This window comes from Myiozetetes cayanensis, unplaced genomic scaffold (assembly GCF_022539395.1).
Source record: "Myiozetetes cayanensis isolate MyiCay16 unplaced genomic scaffold, myiCay2020 scf5-8, whole genome shotgun sequence".
Classification (NCBI taxonomy): Eukaryota; Metazoa; Chordata; class Aves; order Passeriformes; family Tyrannidae; genus Myiozetetes; species Myiozetetes cayanensis.
In genome coordinates this window covers 40,110,219-40,127,749 of record NW_026087742.1, presented here as the reverse complement: position 1 = coordinate 40,127,749, position 17,531 = coordinate 40,110,219, and the positions used below count along the sequence as shown (strand labels likewise).

Sequence of the window (17,531 nt, the reverse complement as noted above, 5' to 3'; positions counted from 1 at the left end):
TGTAGCTATATCTGAAAACTGAATCAAGATCTACAGACAGGATTCACATTGGTATTAAGAAGTCTAAATGCAGTCTTTTGCTGTAGGTGTTTAAACAAGCTCATGGTGTTTAAGATTACATTAGTCAATGAAGACAACAGAGTCTAAAAGGTAATCAGTCTAATCAGCTGGTAGGAGAAACAATCAATTACCCAAAGATATGTTATCAATTACCATCAGAGAGTATCTAAAAGGTCTGCATAGAGCAGCAGGGGTTTGTGCAAGACGTACATTCTGTTGAAGCAATAACTTGAGGCCAGGTGGGGTTCAATAAGGAACTTCTGAACAGCACTAGATGCCTGCTTGTGTGTGTACAACTGAGCCACACCTCACCACCCATGAAAATAGTTACAGGTAGACAATTATTTTAGTTACCTTAGTCTGAAACTGAAATCAAACTTACTCTTTCCAATGTAGATAATACAACACAAAAATCACAGAGAGTAAGTGTACACATAGTCCTGAAATCTAGTGAACTGCCAAGAATACAAAAGACCTCTCTATTTACAAATCTTTTATTATCTCACTCTCAGCAGAAAATATGATATTCTTGGAGAGGGCAGCACAAAGAGGAAAACTTTGTAGAAGTAATACTAGATGTTGACCCTCCAGTTTTCACTACTTTGGTCTCTTCCTTGAGTAAACAAATTTTCATGAGAAGTTATACACTTCATAGAACACAACCTCATTTTTGGTGTTTGCTATCACATCCCTTTGAAAACTGCTCTCTAAAGTCTGGAATAGAGAAAGCTCAAGCTGAACAGAATTGTTAGATCAAGAGTAAATACTGCACCTGTTGGTTAATAACTTCCAAACGTGATTCCTTCAAATGTGTCTTCAACCATTCAGTAGCCCGGAAAGAAGGGTCTATCAAAAATGGGCAAACTTTACTCTAGGATGAAAAAAATATAAATGTGTATTTACTAAAATCTATTTTGTCTAAGAATAAAATTGGAGTCCTTTATTATTTTCCCAAACAAATAGTATAAATATTTTTAAATCTTTTTTTCATTAACAAACTGCTTAGAGAAACAGACTAGGAATTTCATGTCTTTATATTTTATTTCTTTAAAAAAAAAAGCACCCAATCCAAAATTCTCAGGCATTTGTCCTGCTGAAGTTAGGTCGTTCTTCACCTTCTCTATAAACAGGAGTCTCTATTCAATGAGTATAATCTAGAGCTTTTGTTATTCACAACTGCTTTTAAACTTAGAAGAAGAGGTTTTAGTTTTCCTTCTTCTTCCTCTAGTGGGCCAAGGTACAGCACTTCTGGTTTTGGACCTCAATGCATTTTAGAAAAAATCATGAATATGAGTATTCTGCAGGCATAAAGCTACAAGGAACTCTCTCCAGTACATTCATGTCTCTCTTGGGCTGAAGATCACACAACTGATATAGGATTCCAGGTGTAGCCTTTCTAATGCTGTGGGATCACCTTCTTTGAACTGCTACCAGTACCTTGCTTAAAGCTGTCCAGGATATGACTGGACTTCTTGGAAGGGGCCCATTACTGGCTCATGTACAACCTGGTGTCCACCAGGACCGCCAGGTCCTTTTTTGCAAATCTGCTTTGCAGTTGGGTGGTTCCCAGCAAATGCTGGTATATGGAGTGATTATTCTCCAGGAGCAGTACTGTGCAATTCCCCTTGTTGAACTTCATGAGGTTCCTGTCAGCCCATTTCTCCAGTCTGTCAAGGACCTCTGGGTAGTAGCTTGACACTTTGGTGTATCATAGACTCAATCACAGAATGGCTGGGTTGGAAAGCTCTTAAGTATCATCTAGTTCCAACACCCTGCCACAGGCAGGGATGGCACCCACTAGAACAGGTTGCCCATCCCACCTGGTCTTGAGCACTTCCAGGGATGGGGCTTCCACAGTTTCTCTGAGCAACCTGTTCCAGTGCCCCACTACTCTCTGAGGAACATGAGCCAGCAGTGTGCCCAGGTGGCCAAGAGGGCCAATGCCATCCTGGCCTGCATCAGGAACGGTGTGGCCAGCAGGAGCAGGGAAGTGATCCTTCTCCTGTACTCTGCGTTGGTGAGGCCACACCTTGAGTATTGTGTTCAGCTCTGGGCCCCTCAGTTCAGGAAGGATATTGAGGTGCTGGAGCGGGTCCAGAGAAGAGCAACCAGGCTGGTGAAGGGACTTGAGCACAAGTCCTATGAGGAGAGGCTCAGGGAGCTGGGGTTGTTTAGTCTGGAGAAGAGAAGGCTTAGAGGTGACCTCATCACTCTCTTCAACTACCTGAAGGGAAGTTATAGCCAGGTGGGGGTTGGTCTCTTCTCCCAGGCAACCAACAATAGGACAAGGGGACATGGGCTCAAGCTCTGCCAGGGGAGGTTTAGGTTAGATGTTAGGAAGAAATTCTTTACAGAGGGGGTAATCAGGCATTGGAACGGCCTGCCCAGAGAGGTGGTGGATTCACCAATTACTCTCTGAGTAAAGCAGATCTAACAGCTAATCTAAATCTCTCCTCTTTTAGTTTATAACCATTCCCCCTTATCCTATCATTATCTGCCCATATAAAGACTTGTCCTCCCTCTTTTTCAAAAGTCCCCTTTAAGTACTGAAAGGCTGCAATAAGGTCTCCAGAGCCTTCTCTTCCCCAGACTAAACAACCCTGATTATCTGATTATCTTGGTGTATCAGCCATATCTCCCAGTTTTGTGTCAGCAAACTTGCTGAAGGTTTAAACAGGTATTTTCAACAATTTTCTAGTTCAGTCTGATAGATAAACACTTCCAGGCTGTGGGGCTTTTTTTTAGAGTTCCAGTATTCCAAACTAAGTAATTGCACAGATCTCAAACTGAAAGACAAAGAAACATGGACAATATTCAAGCATCAAAAGACGATGAGCACAAAAGCTTGAGAACTCTACTGTAGATCACCTTGGCAAAATACCATGTCCAATTTCAGCTTTATAAGGATGCTGAAAAAAACTGTACACAAAGAAAATTATTTGAGCTGAGGGAGCACTTCATAAAGCTCTTTACACATAGAGATTTTTAAGAGCTCAATCTATTCAACTAAGGAAAAAGATTAAAATAAGATTTTATTATAGCACACAAGTAGCTTTAAGGGTACAAGATAGTGTTTATTGAAAACCTTTTTAATCAAACTGAGAAAGGATCTACTATCAATCTACCATCAAGATAATAAAGCAAGATAAATTTAAATTGAAGAAAAGGTTGTAACTGATTTAGAGAGAATCATCAGTCATCTAAGCAAATCACATGTAGTAAATGCAGATTCTCCTCATGCCATTACTCACTTGCTAATAGATCTAATAAATGACTACAATGTCATGTACATAAACAAGCAATATTATGTATTACATATCTGTGTATAACTATATATAAAACTCAATCTTTTCCCACTTCTTTTTTCAAGTATTATTAGTAATATATATATATAGGTTTTGAAAGGTATCTGTATATAGCCTTTTCCTTTTTCTGAGAAAAAAGTATTAGAAATTATATGTCAAAGTCAATGTACATAGGACATAATCTTCCACTGATTGTATTGGTGCTAATAACCATTCACACTTTAAGTTGGAATAGACTGATATGGAAGAAAATTGCAGAAGCAAAAAGGAAAATGTCTTTTCTTTAACTGGTTTTCCTTTGTACTACAGAATACCCAGTTTACATAAGTATTTATTTCTCCGTATCTGTGTGTTCTGTGATGCCAATAAATAACACAAATGAAGTAATTCAGAATTCCAGACAGATGTCATCTTATTGAAATTTGTAAAAATTTAAATACTTCCAATACAAGACAAAAAAGCAAATTTACCTGCAAGATGACAAGAGCATTTTCTATTGAAAGATCATCTGAAGGCAAACCTTCACTTTTCCAAACTAATTCCTCACTTTCTGTACACAGGAACCGCCGTAAATCAAACTCTGATAAATGAAAGAGTACAACTTTGTGTCAGCATTTATAGTCTGCATAATTATAAAGCATTTACCACTCTACATACAGTGGAGAGTTTCTCTAACAGAGTGCAGGTCTGTAGATTTCCTTTTAATCTGTTATTTTATTGCTTGAACTTATTACTAATAACTAGCTGATGTCATAATAATATTTAATTATGTTATTAATGCAAAAATAAAAATGCTTGCTGAAAAAGCAGATGCATTCAGAATGCATTGGCAAATTTACAATAGTTCCTGTGAATACATTCATTTTTGTCAGTTTTTCATTTTAAGCAAATTCTATAAAAATAAAATTATTTTTAAGTTTTTATAATGTTAATAATTTAATAGAATAAGCCAAAGAAATAGTCTGTCTGTATATACAAGTATTTATTGAGTAAGAAAGCATCATCACTTTTCATTTGGGAACATGAAGACAATTGAGACTGTTCATTAGAACTGACTGGCATTTCTCACTTCCTCAATCAAGCTTAATTACTTACACACAGACACTGACAAACACACCAAAAAAATTACTTTCAAGGCCTGCTGATTTGGTCCATTCATCCAAGCTGGTTTTCCTCTGATCCTCAGGGGCAGCAGAAAGATATGTAATAAATGCAGCTGCTAACTGAGCTCTTTTAGGCAATGTAGCCAGTTCATCTGTTATCTCTGTCACCTTTTAAAAAAAAGTACAGAATGTACAGGTGTATTACAAACAAAAGCTATGTTAATATGTCTCATCAGTTATGAAAAAGTCATAATTCAATTTGCCTGCCATTGGGAATACAGTTGAGACAATCTCCCTCTTGCATTTCAGGTATCTATACCTAGCTAACCCACAGCAAAACAGACAAGCAATTATGGGAAAAATTCTTTTTAGCCTTGGGTTAGGGCATGGACAGATATTTCTGAGAATGTAGCTGCTAAAAATCTATGAATTTCAGTTCAATTTATAAACAAATGGGTAAGCAGTATTATAGTAAGAAAAATAAGAAATATGTGATCCCTCCCAGTCACAGTCAGGTAGTATGTACACAATATGTATACAGATACTAAATACTATATGCAACTATTACATTTACTGTTATTCACTGCACACTTACATGATAAAATACATTTATCATATCTCTTCAAATACTTTAGCTGCACTACATCACCTCTGTTTTGAAATGTTCCAAGTATTTTGGAGAAAAATACAGTGTATCAAAATAATATATGACTGCCATAATTAGTTTCAAAGTACTGTCTTTTTTTTTTTACTATAATCAAACTGACATTAAAAAAAAGGTGTTACACAAACAAAAAAAGAAACTTTTCATTGCTTCCTCCTTACTTTAAAGGGAGACAATTATTGCCTTTTCACTGTCCATAATATGGGATACTTCCTGACTAATCTCTCTGTCAGTTTAGTCTACAGCATACCATTAATAGATAGTCTGAACTTTCTAATGATGAGGGTAATGTACCAGGGTGAAAAACCTGTGAGGAATCACTTTTAGAAGCATTTAGACTCCGGGCTTCAAATATATCCAATCCTTACTAGAGCAGATGAAATAGCTATAAAGCTACTTTCAAAGGAAAATCTTCCATTTTTTTCCGTTATAGTGGTCAACCTACAAAAAGGATTCATCTAACCTTAACTTTGGTTCTTCAAAATGCAGGCATTTAGTCTACTTGTTTAGGCTTTTTTCACTATCAGTGGAGAGACAGGACCAGGAATTTCTGCATGGAGATTTTTTCCACTTTAAGTTACACAGGAAAAGTAGGGATTGCTTTCTGGAGGTGACACCTATTTTCAGCTTGTATATATCTCGAGATTTTCCTTTTTGTTTCAGACCAAAGAGTGTGTCCAAAGACTTGACAGTTTCTCTCAAATATTTCATCTGAGTAAATAAAATATGCTTACTTTCCCTACTCAGAAAAGTCTAAAACATTTAAGTGAAGACTTCAAAAGCAACAAAATATTTTGGGTAGATCCACATTTGCATTTCTGGCATCAATGCCATAAAGAATATATGTTTTAAGACTGTGATTGTTTAATGGTTTCCCAAAAACTGACCCTTTTGATTGTATCTCAGCTTGGAGGGTCCAACTGCTGACATGTTCAGCCATCATAACAATTACATTATTGTGACTGAAAACCATCATAGAATGTTGTATGTTCTGTATTAAATACTGAGGGATTTCTTACACATTCTGTAGTAAGGTGATATAACTTGTATGGTGAAGTAAAAATATATTTCAGAAGAAAGAAAAGCTTTAATTTATAATAAGAAATCAAATAAATGTAGAATTGGCAGACATGTAGAATGGCAATAACTCACATTCTCCAAGCAGTGCAAAAATTGTATTTTCAAATTATCAGCTATAAGATGTATTTATGAATATTTTCACTAACCTGAGTGTTCCATCTTTTGTGTTCCCTATCAAGTTGATTTATTAGTTCCTCTGCAGCTTTCAATGTTTTCTGAGCTTTACTTAGTTCTGCTTCAAGTTTTGCTGCTTCTGTTGTTCTACTCTGGAACCTGTAAAACAAATAGTCTTTGTAATTACTATCATGAACTACTAAACTTATGAACAGTTACTTTCAAGGCAGTTTAATTGACTGAATTTGTAATTAATTCCTCCATTATTGTTAATGAAGAACACAACTACAGTTCTTTTTTATACCTTCTGCTTTTAATTGGCAGATGAACTTCTTAGACTTTTAACTAAAAAAATTTAGATAGATGCACAGATGAGACTTAAAAATACATTTGAAATACAGATCAGAATGTCTGAAAATCATTCCTTCTTCTGCTTAAACAGTTTGACTTGATTTTAGTGATTGTGTAAAGTTTTGTTTGGCACCTAGTCAGGACAATAGCAGGCTCAATGCCATACTGTACATTTGTAATTAATTGGTAAATTTGATCTTTGAAACTTTTAAAAAAGAATATTGCTAATTCACATGAATTTCCAGTTCAATGCACAGCAGTCTATTTTGTAAACTAATACGTAGTAAGAACATGACCTAAAACACAGGTATGGTTTAGGTATTATTTTGTAATGGTCAATATCTAATTAGTTTGATTAATATTTTAAATAATTAATGCATTTAATAATCCACCTGTTTAAAGTAATCTATTTAACTGTAATCTGTAGTATATAATTAATCTAAGAAATCACTGTATAGCTGAATGACAAGAATTCTGCCTTTTTTTTTTTTGCTGACTACAAAACATGACTTTTAGTAATATGTACATTTGTCAGATTATAAATTATATCCTATGCTAAGTAAATACTAAACCCATCAAAATAAAAAACTTAGATTAAACTGAATTTGAAGAAAGTATAAAAGTTCACCAGAGCTATTTTTATACCACTGTGAGTCATGTACTTGATGAGATGCTAGGAAAAAGGGAGATAGCTAACTATCTGTCAGAAAAGTAGGCCAGCCTAAAAGAAATAGAACTGCCTGCATTCAAGATGTGATTAGTAGAAGTTTTGTATAGGCATGTTCCCAAAATCCTAAGGAGTCATTGAAGTCCTCTGTGATTTAGAAGGTTAGAAACAATACTGCTTACCTTTAACATCAATGGCTACAATAAAGGTTACCAACACCATCAGTAGTGAGAAGCAGGTACTTTTAAAGGCCATTTATTGAATCTGATCGAGGAGATGAACAGTATTCTAACAGTATTTATCTCCACTGAGTGTATAGATAGTCTAAGCTTAGCTAATTGGGATGTAAATATCTTGCAGAACAGGGAGTTACATATAATTAGATAAATTTCATTATTCATAATATAAAATCATCAATGTTTTTATTTATATCTTGAAATAAACAAACCCAACTTACTTATCTTTCAGTTCCAATACTTTTTGACCAACAGAGTTCAAAAGATCCTCCAACTTCTTTTTTCTGTCTTCAGTTTTCTTGAGATTACTACAAAAAGGTAACATTTATTTTAAGACTATGGACCCAAGGGAAAAAAAAAGAGTAAATAAAACAGGAAAGTAATTTACATAGAGATAGTGCAGAGACAGTTCTTCCTTTTGTTTTACACTAAAAAAGTATGTTCTCATATGTAAAAGCTTTGAGTACTTCTCATCACATAGCTTTAAAAATGGAAACAAACATCCTATTCTTAAAGATCAGAACAAATTCTTCCAATACCGAATTTTAAAACCTGGTAAAACAATCAGTACAGATTTCTCAGGTTATGGATGGTCATAAGACCATGTCTTATCTTTTTGATACCAAGGAGAACCTGATCATGCTTGGTACGTGACTGAAAACAGAGGAACCATACATCCCACATGGGTTTTACTGAGAGACCACATTTTAAGCATATCTGTGATGTTCATTTCTCCCTGACACTATTCAGCTGAGACAGGTAACTTGTGATTGTACAAAAAACAACCAAGGCATAGCTTCCAGGAAAAATAAAATATTGCACACTTACTTTTCTGTATCAGCATGAACACTTTACTACCTATGGATGAGGTATAGTTTCTTTTATCATTTTTTTAATAAACTTCAATCCACACAGAATCACAGAATGGTTGGGGTTGGAAATCATGATCTGGAGATCATCTAATCCAACCCCCTCCTAAAGCTGGTTCACCCAGAGTAGGTTGCACAGCATTGTCTCCAGGCATGTTTTGAATATCTTCAGAGGAGACTCCAACCCCTTTCTGGGCAGCCTGTTCCAGTGTTCTGTCATCCTCTAAGTAAAGATGTTATTCCTCATATTCAGATTCCTTCTTGGCAGCTTTAGTTTCACCCACCACCAATGGAATTAAAAATACTTATTTCGTAATAGGGTCTAACTTACGCTTCCAAGCCAGCCTTCTCTTTTTCCAAAGGCTGAATTCGTTCTAGGACATGGGAATACTGGATGTTGGCATTCACCCAAGCTGCTAACGGAGCAGCTGCAGCACTGGCTCGTTTAGCATTCTGAAAAATTGATTAACAGTTACAAGAAAGTCCTTGAAGTATAATGCAGAAAAGATAAATACTGAAACCGATTTACTAGATATCAACTTAAATATGCCAATTAGCCAGCTCTTCTACTGAACTAATCTTTTAAATTGTTACTAAGAGATTATATTGTAGGCCATCAAACTGCATAAAAAAACATAGTGGGTATCTTATGAACCACAAAGCTTCACTGAAATTAACACATTTTAAATTAATGAATGATTTATTAGACTCTTACTGTTACAAGGAGGCCAGAAGAAGCCAGTTACTGTTCCTTGGTCTGAGTTCTAATTTATACCAGTGACAAAAATCTCTGAGGACTTGATTCCATAGTAACTTCTCATTCCACAGCTCCTCACTCACCAAACAAATTCTCATGGTTAGAGACAGCATGCAACAGAGTAACCTCTGCTACACCTTTCTCTAACAAATTCTGCATGCAGAATTCATCACTTTTTCTCTGATTTCTCTCATTCTAAAAATTACGTTAGCAAATCAGACAACCATGTCTTTTTTATTTTTGTCTTTTTTTGGTCTTTTTGTTTTATGTAATGCAATCAGGAATTACCTTTGGATCAAAAGATGCTCTGTTTTTAGAAAGAAGTTCTTCAACACTCTCTCGTATTTCTTTTGGAATATTACGGGCGTCAAAGGATTCTATGTCCTCCCTTACGCTTCTTTTGGCCAAGAAACTGTAAAAAGAATTAAATAACTAAGTAAAGAAGAAACAAATATTAAAAATATTATTTCTGTATGAAACCAAATAATTCTGAACACAAATTATTCCTGAATATAACTGAAAGTAGTTCATCTTGAAAAGTTTAAAGTTTAAATAAAATGCTCACCTCTTCATGCTCACCCATGATGTATCAAAAATCCCCATCAGCCGCAGAACTCCCTCTAGTATGTCTCTGATTATGTCAGGGGGCATCCGTAGTGACCGGATTTCTAACAAAGACTCTGGCTTTATATTTCCAACAGCTAATTTAGCTTCACTAACCAGTGGCTTGAAACATAAAAACACAGTACAAAGAGTGATGAGGATACAAAAAAATGAACATTTGCCATTTCAGTTTTCATACAGTATCTTGTTCTTTTTAAATACTTTATTACCTATCCAACTACCACTGATACATATTCATGTTTACAAGTTATTAAAAAATTGTCACGTGTTTACTAAGTGATAATAAATATATTTCCATATAAAAGAGCATATTATAATCCTGACATGCCCTAGCTTTTCATTCAGCACTGTAATTTATAAATATTAGATAGATATTAGTGTCAATCATGTTTGTTCTTTCATTGCTTAGAAGTTCATTGTGATGCGGGTATCTTTTAATAATTATGCTAATTACTATTTATAGGCATGACTGAGAATCTCTGTGTAAACACACATAGAAGTACAGGTCACAGAAGCCTTCTATTTCCAGTAGCTAAACAAATCCAGACAGCCGTTGCCCTTATCAACAAAGCAACAGAATGATAAGAGAAATTAAAGATTATAACTTAAAAACTGTGCACACCTTACAGATCTTTCATATTTATCAAAGACCACAGAATGGGTGTAGTCCTGCAGTTCTATGCCACTTTCAATACAAGGATACAATTCCTTGGCAATTATAATATGTAAAAGGGAAAAAAAAAGTTGCTGTAGTTTTCCCTTATGCTTTGGTATAAATTTAAAATGGATAGGATGAAAAATAGAGAATAAAAGCAGTGACTGAACACACATAACTCCCAAGAAACCTGATGCTTAACATAGAATCACAGAATACACTGAGTTGCAAGGGACCCAAAAAGATCAAGTCCAGCTCCCGGCCCTGCACAGGACCATTCCCTAGAGTCACACCATGTCCCTGAGAGTATCATCCAAACACTTCTTAAACTCTGTCAGGCTTGGTGCTGTGACCACTTCCCTGGGGAGCCTGTTCCAGTGCCCAACTATCTATAAAGTCTCTTGAACAAGCAGTTTGCTGTAGCACCATTAGGATATACAATTTTCAGAATTTAGTAATAACTGGAAATTATCTCTCATTAAATTATTTCCATTCAGATGAGACTACCAAACCCTATGATATTACCAGTTTGATCAAAGCAAAGTAATGGGGTTGGTCTATATAAGACATGAGTAATTGGAAAATATTCCATAAAATCAGCAGAACTCAGCTGTAGACCATAGCAGCATAGAAATAGCAAGTGGTTGGTAAGATTTGGTTTGAAAATTCTTTCTGTAATTAATATCAAAGAGAACACAAATGCCAAAATGAAAACCTAAATTTGGCAAATAGAATTCTGTTTCCTAATTCAAAAAGTTTTAGTATCAAAATAATTTAGTGCAAAATTTAAGAATTGCAAGGATAAATTTTGCAAAACCATCAGACCGCAAAATATAACTTTTTCTTATCAGGTCTTACCTGAACCTCTTTTAGTTCATCTTCAATTTTTCTTTTTCTTTCTTCTATTTCTGCAGCCTCTTCTGCTATTCGCTGTTTTATTTTTTCCATTTCTGCTTTTTGCTCACTAGCATTCTGCAATAAAATACCTCCCGTTAGCAAATTTATACAGATTTTATTCCCTCCGCTCTCATTTCTTTTAGTCTTCATTATAATAATTTGCACAATACCAATCACAGTAAAATATCTGAGTCTATTTGATACTAGACAGGCAGACTAGGTAAAAAAACTTTATGGAATAAGCATCATTTGCTTTTACTGTGTCTCCTGTCTTTACCACAGATGAGAATCTGTATGTCTAGTTTTGAGAGGCTCATTATGATCTTTTTTCTCTTTGCATCTGATTTTCCATTCCTTACCAACATGTCAGTCTTCCTCTAAAAGGATGAGGGACAGCCTACATAACATTCTTACTACATTTGAAAGTACTATCATGCTGTCACTGTCTTTGCAGCTGCTTCCATATCTATTTCAATTTCTTTCACAACACCATTAAAGCTGTTTTTCTATCATGTTCATTAAAGCAGCAGTTGTGTTGGAACTACAGCCTATTAGTGTAAAAGTACTAATCATACAATGGTTTCTTTACTTATAAATTTGTACCACTCTGTCTGTAAGGATACTTATGTCCTACATGCCTATTGTAAGTTGTTTGGGTTTACATCTTTTTTCTTTTTTTTTCTGGATTTGTGCTGTGCCTACCACACAGAAGACAGTAGCTATTAGCCATCTCCAATCTCAAGACAATCCTAAAACCTTCAGTACAGTAATTAATACCTAGCACATAAAACTACAATAAAAAGGACCTTACATGTCTTTTATCATTGAGGATAAATGTATAAAATGCATAAAAGACTAATATTCTAAGCTCAGTTTACATAAAAAATACAAGTCAAAAAAGCCCAGAGTTTATGTTTTTCTGATATATAACACATTATTATCACCAGCAATTGTCAAGCTAAGTTGCTGGAGAAGGTAATGGATGCATATAAGCAGAGAAAACCTTGAGATAATAATAATTCTCTGAGCACTTAACCCAAGCTGCAAATCAGCACGTTATTGAAGATTACATTCAAATTCATAAAACATTAGCTACATGAAACTAGATTAGACATTTCATGCAAATGAACATGTACTGAATGATTGCTCTGAATACGAAAACCTTAAAATTCAGTTGTAGGTCAAAAGCCTTGCTCTGAAAGGAGAGTAAAAGAGTCTCTATGTATTAGAGCACTCCCTCTTACATAAACCAGAATATTTGAAGTGACATTAAAATGTTAGAGGTCACCTATACTTTATGCTAATCAAAATAATCAAAATTCTACTGTAATTTTCCTGATGTCAGTGGGCCCATCATGTTTCACTGCTTTTTACCTATTCTTTAATTATGTCCTACAATGTAATATGTGCTACCCAGATAACCTGTAACTGTTCTAGACAACAGCAGATACAGATTTAAAACTGACATCAGTGAACACACCAAGGTAACCATCATTATTCAAATTCATGTAGAGTAGGCAGATAGAGCCTAAAAGTACTAAAAACTGCCATCACCAAAAGACTTATAAAAATGGGAATTAATGCACTTACAAAGCACTGTAAACCAAACGGTTTGACAGACCAGGTATTTACTTTAGAGCATACAGAGAATGTCTTTGGCATTGAGCTTCTGACCAATCAGACTAAATCACTAACAAAAAAACCCACTGCAGTGACAGCAGATTCATTACACTTAACCTACATTTATGATTCCAGGAAGTATCAATGTGGAGACCTATTGCCTGTGAAATTATTTTACTTGACTGAGAAAACATTGGTAAAGAAAAGTGTAGAATATTGAAAAAAAGTCTAGCTCTCAGCTGAAGAATAAAAATTCAAGGAATGATGAACACGGAGGTATTATTTAATCTTCTTCGAGGTTAAATTCTGAGGACCAGACCTCATGAAATACACACTTTCTAATAGTTCACAAATTTAATTCCTGGTACTTGTTACTTAAAATAGTGCTACTTGTATATATTTTATTGGAAGTTCCTATCTGTGATAAACATAAAAGGCATCAGCTTGGATTTATGAAGTTCTAGGAAAACTTTCAGACATTTACAGCAGTAAACACTACTCAGGTGCAAAACTTGCACTGATCTCTTCCTATTCAATCAGTTCAAATATGATTTAAGTTATAGAATCCTCTGTCCTGTTGCAACCTTATTCAAGCCTCAGGGCTCATGTCTTCCCTTAGGTAAATTCTTGTAAAAGCATGATGTTTTGTAACACTTGAAAAGATTACAAAACACAGGCAGTTAGCGAGACCAAAACCAGAAAAGCATTGTTTTAGTTTTGGGGTTTTTTTCCATTGTTGATGTGATTGTATATACCACCTGCATAGATACTGTAATTTCTTGAAGGGCAGAATCAGCTTCATCCTGCTTTGTTTTGAGTAAAATGCTTTGCTCTCCAGCTTTTCTGTTCAGTTCATCAACCAGGGCTTTAGCTTCATTCAGCTTTGAAACACCTGCCTATGAAAGTTTGAAAAAAACAGACATTTAGCAGTGAATTTTTAGTGGATTTAAATGAAGGTTTGTTACAAATAGTATGGACAAATTAAGAGTGATGTAGACTAACATACTATTTTTTTGTAATTATTGTTCCACATTTTCTTGATATTATTACATTTTTTTGTTATTATTTAACCTAAGAATGAGATCTGACACTTCAAGATGCATCACTGTAAGATGTATTGCTACATCAGAAAGATGACAATGAAATTCTCAAACTAACAAACTTTTACCAAAACAGTAACTAGTACATAATATATTTCTCAATAATTCAACAGAATTTCAGTTACCTGTTATATATTCATTGTAATTATATCTCCCTTAAAAACAAATCTATAAAAATTCAACAAATTGAAACAAAATAGATTAGCTTATTTCTACATATTTGTACACTCTCTAAAGAACAGAGTTGTGCATAAGACAAATTATTGGTTATATTTATTATGCTTAATTAGTTAACAAACTATTATGCTTAAGATTAACTATTTTGTGTAATCACACCTTCTAGCTTATTTACTTCATATTAACTATATAAAAGAATTATTTCAAGATATATTTGAAAAAAAAATACCTGCAAGATATATTGACTAAGGATAGACATCTCTAATTTTCATGAAAATTATTACTTTTGTTTAAACAAGGCATTTAATAAGCAAATGAGTACTTGTCACTAACAAACATGTTACATTCTAAATACACTCAAAAAAAAAAGCAATTTCTATTACTACAAATTTAAATCTTCTTAAATTGCATACTACAGTGATGGAAAAATATTGGCAGACAGAGTAAATATAGAGTAGAATACAGGCAAGGAAGTAATTTGGTTTTGACAGACAGTTTAAGAAAAAAATAGAGATTTGCAAGGGTGGTTTCAGAACACAAGCACAGGTGACTGAGAAAAGGAGCTGAAATGGACAGGAGAAAGGGAAAGACAAAAGCTGTCCTAATAGACAACACAGATCTTTCCAGAAATATAGTGGGGGGATGGAAGTAAGTAGGACTGGAAAGATAACAAATGGGTTTCAAAAATAGGGACGTTATGCATATAAAACAGGCATAAAGTGACACCTGTAAGATGAACTGCTTTGGTCTAGAACTGTCCAAAGGTCTGATGTGTGCCAAAGGAATTCAAAATCATTCCAAAACGCAAAAGGAAAGAAAATCACAACAAAAGGAATCTTGGTCAAAGCTACACAAGAACACCATGAGGTTAACAATAACAGTCTGTTGAACTAGAAGGATGTGAAAATCACACAAAGTAGGAAGTTACTCTCAACACATAAAGAAAGGGATGGAATATAGAGCTACACAGAGAACATTTATACAAGCAGAGTCAGGACTTAAACTGATGGAGAGATGATGGGTTTTTAGCAACACAATTTCAATACGCATGGGTGAAAAAGTTTAAAGTGCTTTCAAGTACTTTTTACTCTGCCACAAAACACACCCAGACTCATACATTCTCGAGGAAAACCATTAACAAAATCAAGAAAAACACTTTTCTCCCTTTCAGGTATTTCAACAGAGAAGTGCATTAGGATTCATGATATTTCTCTCCTGAAACCATAGCATGAGCATATGCCGATAGAGGACACATCACACCCTGTTAGCAGCTACAGCCCATTAAACACAGGACATTTCCAAATTTGAGAGTATTTTGAAAAGCCATGTGTTAAAAGTGTTTTAAACACATACCTGCAAGTGGTTCTGCCTTTTTATGAGCTCTCTTCTTTTACTGCTATTGATGGTATTGTATACATGAAGGAATGTCATATACCTGCTAGGAGTTGCTCCATATATTTTACATGATTCATGGATTGCCAGAAATGACTTCAGAAAATCAGAATCACCTATACAACATCATTTGTTACACACATAATATTATACTCAATTTTATCTCAAATTAAAATAACTAAGGAAGAGCAACAGAATATGTTTTCTGAGATACGAATTAAGGGCATCCAAAAATATCACAAAGATTATACTTTTTTTAAAGTACTGTCAGGGAAACAACATGCAACTACATTTGAAATGCATATTTCTCAGAAAGAAATATACTGAAACTGTTTGCTGTTTGGAAAAGCTGGGGGCCTGGGCTCCTCCCCCAACACACACCCCCCCAGACACAACCACCCACCCACCCACACAGTGACTCTGACCCAATGATTACTGATCTAGTGTGTAACACTGAGTAAGTTTTGAATAATAAGTAATAGTAACTAGTGTGTCTACCCAAATATTACCTGACTGTTTTTTCTTAACTTCCTTATGTGTTTTTCCAGTCTTTTCTTGCTCATCCGATTCATACAGCAGCATTTCAGGTATCTAAAAAAAACCCCACGATTTTCTGCATGAAAATGATGAACAATGACAATTTGAGTTAAAATTAAAAAAAACCCAAAGCAACCTTAAATCCAGTTTCTCATTTGGAAAGACTGAAAATGATACATTTACTCAGAACAGGGAATTTACAGAATATTTATAGAAATACAAATTCTGCCTTTCCATGTCACTGATAACTTCCCGCTCTCTCAAGCAGAGATTTTGCTGGCTGTACAAATGAGCAAGTAGCTCTCTTACAATAGCACAAATGTCGAAGATTTAAAAAGATATACAGTTCAAGAGGAAATCAGACAGTCTTAATTCACATTCTGCACATGTACATATTACCCAGTAACTGACCTTCACTGAGATCACTCAGAGATGGGGGAATAGGATGATGGCAACAGTGCTGTTTATGTTTGTGCTTAGGGTTTCTGTTTGTGTTGTTCTGTGTGGCCATCACATGTATATATGTGCTGCATATGTGTTTGTGTGTGCCTACTGAGAATACATGCTCAGCTTCACCACGGGTTCACCTTGGAGCCATAAAGCTGTGGCACCCTTGCCCCTATCAGGGTACTGCATTTGGTAATCTCTTAACATACAGAAGTAATATATGCTTCTCAAATTCACACTGTGAACATCCTGAAATAAACAGATTTAAAATCTAAAAAGAACACACTGACTCCGTTCCATCAAGCAAAACACTTAGCAAAGATTAAAGAATAACATAAGCTTTACAGTGCAATCTTAGATCTACAGCAGCTCATATTCACTTAACAAACCTATTTTAAAACTAGTTGTGAAACATACTGGTAACAACAGATATCACCAGCATAGTTGGTGTGGTGGGTTGACCCTGGCCACATGCCAGGTACCCATCTGAGCTTCTCTATCACTCCCTTCCTCAGCTGGACAGGGAAGAGAAAATAGATTATGAAAGGCTCATGGGTCAAGCTAACGACATGGAGAGATCAGTCACCAATTACTGTCATGGGCAAAAGAACCTTGACTTGGGGAAATTAGTTTAACTTATTACTAGACAAATCAGAGTACAGGATAAAGAGAAATAACTAAATTTCAAAACAATTTCCCCCAGCAGCACAGGGAGATGGGCAAGGGCGGCTGCAGTCAGTTCATCACACGCTGCCTCTGCCCCTCCTTTCCCCTCAGGGGGAGGACTCTTCACACTCTTTCCGTAGTCCAGCATGGGGTCCAAAATGCTCCATCATGGGTCCCCTGCAAGGTCACAAGTCCTTCCAGCAAATCTGT

At 35.2% G+C, this 17,531-nt stretch overlaps 1 protein-coding gene across 2 annotated transcripts in view; it reads right to left on the bottom strand.

Moving 5' to 3' along the window:
- Nucleotides 1–17,531, bottom strand: part of DYNC2H1 (dynein cytoplasmic 2 heavy chain 1) — a 156,205-nt gene that overhangs the window by 90,000 nt on the left and 48,674 nt on the right. For both annotated transcript variants that reach the window (XM_050333050.1, XM_050333051.1), the window contains exons 53-64: nt 16,181–16,262; nt 15,633–15,787; nt 13,761–13,898; nt 11,344–11,457; nt 9,772–9,932; nt 9,495–9,618; nt 8,781–8,902; nt 7,802–7,888; nt 6,359–6,485; nt 4,495–4,636; nt 3,836–3,945; nt 833–931 (exon numbers count right to left, since the gene is read on the bottom strand). In XM_050333050.1, the coding sequence (XP_050189007.1) occupies nt 833–931; nt 3,836–3,945; nt 4,495–4,636; nt 6,359–6,485; nt 7,802–7,888; nt 8,781–8,902; nt 9,495–9,618; nt 9,772–9,932; nt 11,344–11,457; nt 13,761–13,898; nt 15,633–15,787; nt 16,181–16,262 (1,461 nt within the window). The remainder of the gene's footprint in view (nt 1–832; nt 932–3,835; nt 3,946–4,494; nt 4,637–6,358; nt 6,486–7,801; nt 7,889–8,780; nt 8,903–9,494; nt 9,619–9,771; nt 9,933–11,343; nt 11,458–13,760; nt 13,899–15,632; nt 15,788–16,180; nt 16,263–17,531) is intronic.